The sequence below is a fragment of the Contarinia nasturtii genome, unplaced genomic scaffold (assembly GCF_009176525.2).
Source record: "Contarinia nasturtii isolate CC-2019 unplaced genomic scaffold, AAFC_CNas_1.1 Cnas_scaffold_745, whole genome shotgun sequence".
NCBI lineage: Eukaryota > Metazoa > Arthropoda > Insecta > Diptera > Cecidomyiidae > Contarinia > Contarinia nasturtii.
The window spans coordinates 1,022,745-1,029,356 of NW_022198093.1; the positions used below are offsets into that span (position 1 = coordinate 1,022,745).

The window sequence follows — 6,612 nt, forward strand, 5'->3', positions numbered from 1 at the left end:
GCCTCGAATTTCTTCTGCAGTGTCAGTCATATTGTCAATTTATTTGTTAACGAAATCATTTTATGCATATGTTTATTGCCGAGCACGAATAATAATAATTAAACACATTGAAGGTTAATTTATTATTATTATCAATTTATATGCACTTCTTCTTTTGCCAACGACAATATGTCTATAATCGGTGCTCCTGTTGAAATGTCACTGCAATCGTGCTCGCGCTCTCATACAAAAAAAAACATCAATAATAATAATAATACGTGCGTGAATGCGATCGTTAAAACAGTTAGCATGATGATAAAAACCGTCAAGTTTATTAGTTTCCTTGTGTTATTCGTTACATTTTGCTCTCATTCGCTCTTCTGTTTATCTTCTCTTTTCCAGTCTTTCTCCCATTCAAGAGCTTTAAAAAAATGAATTCGTGATTTTTGCTTGATGTGTTTTTGTTCGTTTCTTCTTCATTTTTTTTCTTTGTAAATGCTCTTTTTTTTGGTGGCGTATGTTTATTTACAGAAAAGATCATGTGTGCCATAAAGAGATAACTAATGTCAACGCCCATAAGGCACGCGTCAAATTACTTTTTGTTCGGTGTGAAACAATTGCGTTTTGTTCAAATCGAATAAAGTGTGTTTGTTAAAATATAATTTTCCGGTTGATGCATTCAAATCAGTCGTTTTCACATTCACTCCCTTTGCCGTGTGTGTGCAACGTAGATGGTGTGACTGACTGATACTTGTGTTCATTTTTGACTGTGCGTAATCGTATATTAGGCATCTTTTGACACGAGAAACATTGAAAGCAATCGCATTTCAGTAGCAAAACGAAAAAACTCGGCTCAAATTTACACATGAACTAGAGCATTCAGCAAACAATGAACAAAAAACAATGTGTTTAAACATGTAAAAGGAGTTTTAGTCATAGATCCCTCCGTAAATGTGACTCAATCACAAGGCACGTGCGATAATTTCAATTGACAACATACACACTTACAACATTGCCCATGTGACGTTTGATGTATTTTCGTTATCACTCCCTATCTCGCTCTCTTTGCACTTCAAATGTATTGTGTCTTATTCATTTCAAGCCTACTGCGAAAAAGAAAAACACAGAACAAACATGTCAATTGAAAATGCAAATATCGAATGGATTTTCCGTTCGTTTACTTTTGTTTATTGAATTTGAAAGCAGAAACATTCCAATTGAAATTCAAACAAACATCGATTTACTTCCTTATTTTTGTGCATTTTCTTTTAAATATAAATTCAACATAGGTAATATAAACAATACCATCTTAATTTGAACAAAAATTTTTTTTTCATCAATCATGTTGTTTTGTTTGATTTTAAACAAAAATCGTTTGTTTCATTCTCAAATTTAATTTTTTTTTTTCATTTGTATTGTTTAAGTTTCAGTAATTTTAATAAATCACGATTCGACGTAAGTATTTTTTTGAGTGTTCTAAAATGATGTTCAATCTCCTTTTCATTGGCGTTGAAATGTTGTGACTTGGCATTCTTTTCAGTTTGTAATAGTTCAATTTGGGATCGTGCACAGATGGATTTGTAATTCAACTGATAAATTTCTTCATCTCGTTGCGTCAGAATCTCTTTCAAACGAGATAATTCAGTTTTGGCCATCAATAGTTCACGCGATGCTTTTGAATTGAATTCGTTCTCTTTCTTCAATTCTTCAGTTTCAATTTGAAGTTTGGTAATTTGTTCATTTTTCTCCATGAATAGTTCAGCGAACGATGTGTCTTGGATGTCCTTCATTTTCTTCATTTGATGCTTGTACATTTGGCCAGCAAGCACAATTCGCTCGTTCAATTGCGTTAAGAGAATTTTCATCTTTTGCATTGCGATTTTGTCGCTTACATTTTCTTGAATGGAATGAACAAGTTCGCGCACCAATAATTGCGTACAATCATCAAGCAAAGAGCCCTGGTAAATAGATAAGAAGAAACAGGTTTTTTTAAAATTTGGTTTTCACAAACCGCACATTTTATAGTTGTGAGTTCACGCTTTAAATTACCCCACGTCCACCGCAATATTCAGAATTGTCGGTGAATTCGCTGCTACTTTTTGCGCTCACATAAGACTCATTTCCAATTGATAAGGTCGAACTCTTAACATCAACCGATTCAAAGTCATTCAATGATGAGTCCAGATTTTCAATCAATTCCTGCTCAAAATTATTGAATTTTTATTTATTTTTCGCTTTTTAATTAGATTTCGAAATAAAAAAAAACTCTAATTTTTTCATCGCATTACCGAAACTTTTTTAAACGGTGACGTAATATCATCAACAATGTCTTTGATATCTTTGGGAGTCGGGTGTTCTGATGGCAAAACCACAGACTTCTTTTCAGTTTGCACAGCGTTATCGACTTTATTCGTCACATTTATAATCGAATTGCGTTGTAAGCGAATTCGCGACATTCTTTCCATTTTTGGTAGTTGCGTTGATTTTTTTTCGACTTCCGGTTTTCTTGGCGATGTTGCTCTTGAGTTATTTTTCGACGCAGATCTTGAATTATTTCGAGATGTGGTCGGTGTTTGGATGGTTTTTTTCCAATTGAAAATACCTTTGTGTTCTGATTTTTGTGCGGAACTCATGTTTGCCACTTTCAAATTTCAATCTAATGCGGTCAAAATTGTATCTGAAACTGAATTTTAAATCGTACTTGATTGATTGAACATTTAAAAATGAGGCACAATTTAAAAGTGCTACTTCGATGCGAATGTTTTAAAGAAAGAAAAACACGGCGTCTTCGTTAAAATATGGAGCGTATCATAGTGTCACACGCCATCTATTGAAAATGACAGCAACTCTGTTGCTATTCAAGTTTTTCATCTCTGTTGCTATTCAACTCTTCAGCTATTCATTAAAACCATCGTTCTATGCATCGTTCAGTTCCTGTTTTAATTTTATAGTTTTTTTTTTTTCAAATAAAAATGAAAAATTGATTCGAACGAATAAAAAAGGTGTAAGGGTAACACAAAAATGGTATGTATTGAGGGCTACGTTTTCAATAAAAAAAATGATGCAAAATAAACCGCCTATTTTTCCTATATCCCTGTATGCCGCGTATGTGTCAAAGGCCAAAAGTTGTGTACATTCAGTGCTTGTAATCATTTATTACACAGCAGTTCTTATTCAAATGGATAATAATGTGACATTGAATGGAAATATCGAAGAGTGTATGACGTACAATGAGACCGAGAGTAACAGATACGGCGTAAGCATATTTAGAAGTTGCAGGACACTTTATTACATTGCACACATTATGAATTAATGTTTACGTGCTGAATTCAGATAATGTCAACAGAAAAGATGACAACATATCGGCATGAATTGACAGCAAATATGCTTGCATGTGTTCATCGAACTATGAATTTGGCATCGTGTACACACATTGAAAGAGAGTATGAGCCGATGCTGCAGTGTCACACTTATTGTATCACGAAAATGGATATATGTTAAAATGATAATAAATAAAGTTAACTATTTAACGCCCAATACCAGATGCGCGCCTCAATTCACTTCACGTCCAAGCAAATCATATTTTTGTCATATATTATTGTGCAGCGCACTTTTTTGTTTTTGTACCTTTTTTCCAGTAATGATATATTACAAAATATTCGACAGCATTTCTTTTTTTTTCTCTCTCGATAAAAAATATTATTGCAGTTTTAATTTACACAGCGAAAATGGCGTTTTTTCTATCTATTTGTGGGTGCTTTGTGCAAACATGCACAACATTTTTATGAGTTTGGATCATTATTTCACATACAATTGTAATCCGACAAACATTATTCTGACTCATATTTACAATTGCGCTCGTTTTTTAAATGGAAGCACTGAATACATTATCGCCATAAATACAATTTAAAATTAAAAAAAAAGTGGGTTGAATAAAAAGAATCAACCAATAAATTCATTTGACTCATTTGAATGCACATTTTTAATCAAATTTAATTAAATTCAGCCGGGGAAAAAATGGAATTGCGCAAACCGCAGTATTGGGTACATTAGTTTGGTAACATATTTTGTTATGTCATGTAATTATTTATGGAATCGATATGCATTTATTATTTGATTTAACAAATCAAGTGTCTTAGTTCAAAATACTTCGAGGATTTTATTTTATATTACTAATTCCACTCAATATTTACAGAATAAATGGATTAATTAACATTTATTGAATATGATTACCATAAAAAAAATTTGTTATTCCATGACACAAAAACCGTTGACGCATTGATGATTTAAAAGCTTACATACCCCAGATTCGATTGATGATGCTTTTCTCGAATCACAATTTCTGTTGCCTTTTTGCTTACTTCATATTTCCAGTTTTGTTGAAAAAAAGAATGAAAAAAAATGTGACCGAGAATGAAAACATCAGAACCATCAAAAACGGGAAACAGAAAAGAGATCATGAACAAGGTTAAAGTTACTGTTATTGTACGGTTCGAATGTGAAAAAAAAGAAGATAAATTGACTTGCCATTTGAAAATAGTGAAGGGATAGTGTGGTATAGAGCCATTGTTCGTGCGACATTGAATAGAAAGGATCGCCAAAGTTGGCAAATGTGTGATGATAATAACAAAATGAGTTGACAATAAATTCCGTTTTGTTTGCACAAAGGCAAAAACCAACAGAATCATCATTATTCTATAGTCACCAACAATAAAACTAGATGTGTTTGGCTGTGCATTTGATTGGGAGTGTATTGAAAGTCACAACAGTTTGTGCATGCATTTGTTTAGCGGTTAGAATAAATAGCCATAAATTATAAAAGAAAGAGAGAGAGTATGGTTGTTGTTTTTTTCTCTCCCGTCCCGTCTTTGGTGTATTTTCTATGATGAATTGCAGGCGTCTGGTCGTATGTAGTTGGAATTTGTTTTTTTTTTGCTGACAATATTTTTCTCTTCGGAAAGTTCACGATAAAAGACAAGGTCGTAATGTTTTTTCCCGTTGATTATGTAAATATGGTTTTGATCATTATTTTAACTGCTGCTGAATATTTTTAAATATATTTAAATGGGGTGCACAAATCGACCAACAAAAATGTGACGGGTGTACACCACTTTCGCACAACAATGATGGGGCCCCATTACCGAAGATACTTTATGTATTTTCTTTGATTTGTTCGAACTTTCTTTACCTTCTTGTATTTTTATTATTGTTATTATTGTTGGTGCTTCGAAACACGAGCAACTCTCTTGAAACTGGAATTTTTGAATGAAAATTTTGCATGCATCGTTTTTTTTTTCGTTTCGAAAATAGCTCATTCTTCATCATTTTAACGATAATTTTTGGACGGGTCTCGAACGGTTTATTTTTTGATATAGCGAACAGACGAAAAGTACACAATTTCCATACAAATTATGTATGTGAACTTAACAAGGAAAAGTCTGCATTTGTGAATAGCAACGCACCATCACCATCCATTGTACAACCATGTAAATGTTGCATAAAATATTTAAAATGTAAATTTATTACATTTTCTTGAATTACGGCCATATTATTCATTATGACAGGCACGAGTTTTTCGGGGTATATCGCGATTTTAGAAACATAAAAACACAACATAACGCTCACACTTTCTTTTAACGTCCATTTTGTTTGCAACTTATTTACAATGCAAGACTCTAAATCATTTTTCAGTGCGTTGGCAGAACTTTGTTGCGAAAACTTTTCCATCTGCTTAGAAATGTTTAGCGATTGCAAATAAAAATACACAATTCTTCAAATTGAACATTTTTTTAATTATTATCCGATGCTGTTTCGATGTCGACGAACAAGAAAAAATGATTGACATTTAGAAAAAAAGAAATTTTAAAAAGATGAAACCATGAAATTGTGGCACGTGTACATTACAGTGTTGTTTAAAGCATCTTCCGCTACTTTTAAGTTTACGTTCGAGAATCGTATCGTTTGCATCAGTGAATCAAAGTGGCGCTCGATAACAAATGCTCCAAGTTGATGGAATCAATCGAAAATCGGCTTCTGGCCGCTTATTTTCATTGAAATGTCGTGCAATTAATATCAGTTTGAGTTTGCCGTCATCGTATGCCAAAACATGTTTTAATTTGATTGTTTTGTCAATTCGACGAGGAAAAATTGCCGCCCATAATAATATGTGCTCGATATCAGTGTTACGTTGGAATAGAGTATTAAAGGAGATTACCATTTGAGCTCAACGGGATTACAAATTGAATTGTTGTTTTTGGTTGATTAGGAACCAAGTGACGAGCGTTTCGTCTACACACATGCTTATGCGCGATTTTAGTGGTTCAACAAAAATTTTTGATAAAACTGTTGCTGTGTGTGTCAGTAAATTTTTGGATGCTAAACATGCCAATGCGGCAATTTACAATCTGATGAATTTGCTGACTGCCACACATTTTCGACATATTTATAGGTTTTTTTGCGGAAAACATACGGTTCAAAAATTCGGTAAAATCAATTTGCTTAGTTTTACGGGAGTGTGTACCTTTGGCACTTTCACTTTTTTCTCGGGGGAGGCAAAGCTTAATGTAATATGCACACGTGCGATTAGATTTTCAAAAACGTCGATCCGATGAAGCTATTCATTCATATTTATTA

The 6,612-nt window shown here is 33.1% G+C and overlaps 1 protein-coding gene across 1 annotated transcript; it reads right to left on the minus strand.

The window, feature by feature from the left end:
- Window positions 1-1,385: 1,385 nt before the first annotated feature.
- Window positions 1,386-2,677, minus strand: LOC116341792. The gene is made up of 3 exons (XM_031769088.1): window positions 2,268-2,677; window positions 2,029-2,178; window positions 1,386-1,937 (listed from the first exon to the last, which is right to left on the minus strand). The coding sequence occupies exons 1-3, from the start codon at window positions 2,610-2,612 to the stop codon at window positions 1,386-1,388; spliced, it is 1,047 nt and encodes a 348-aa protein (XP_031624948.1). The 5' UTR covers window positions 2,613-2,677.
- Between the last annotated feature and the right edge of the window lie 3,935 nt (window positions 2,678-6,612).

Coding starts and splice junctions, on each gene's coding strand:
- LOC116341792 (XM_031769088.1), bottom strand. CDS start 2,612: ATGAGTTCCGCACAAAAATCAGAACACAAAGGTATTTTCAATTGGAAA. Junction 2,179..2,267: donor CACCGTTTAAAAAAGTTTCG/GTAATGCGATGA, acceptor AATTTTGAGCAG/GAATTGATTGAAAATCTGGA. Junction 1,938..2,028: donor AATATTGCGGTGGACGTGGG/GTAATTTAAAGC, acceptor TCTATTTACCAG/GGCTCTTTGCTTGATGATTG.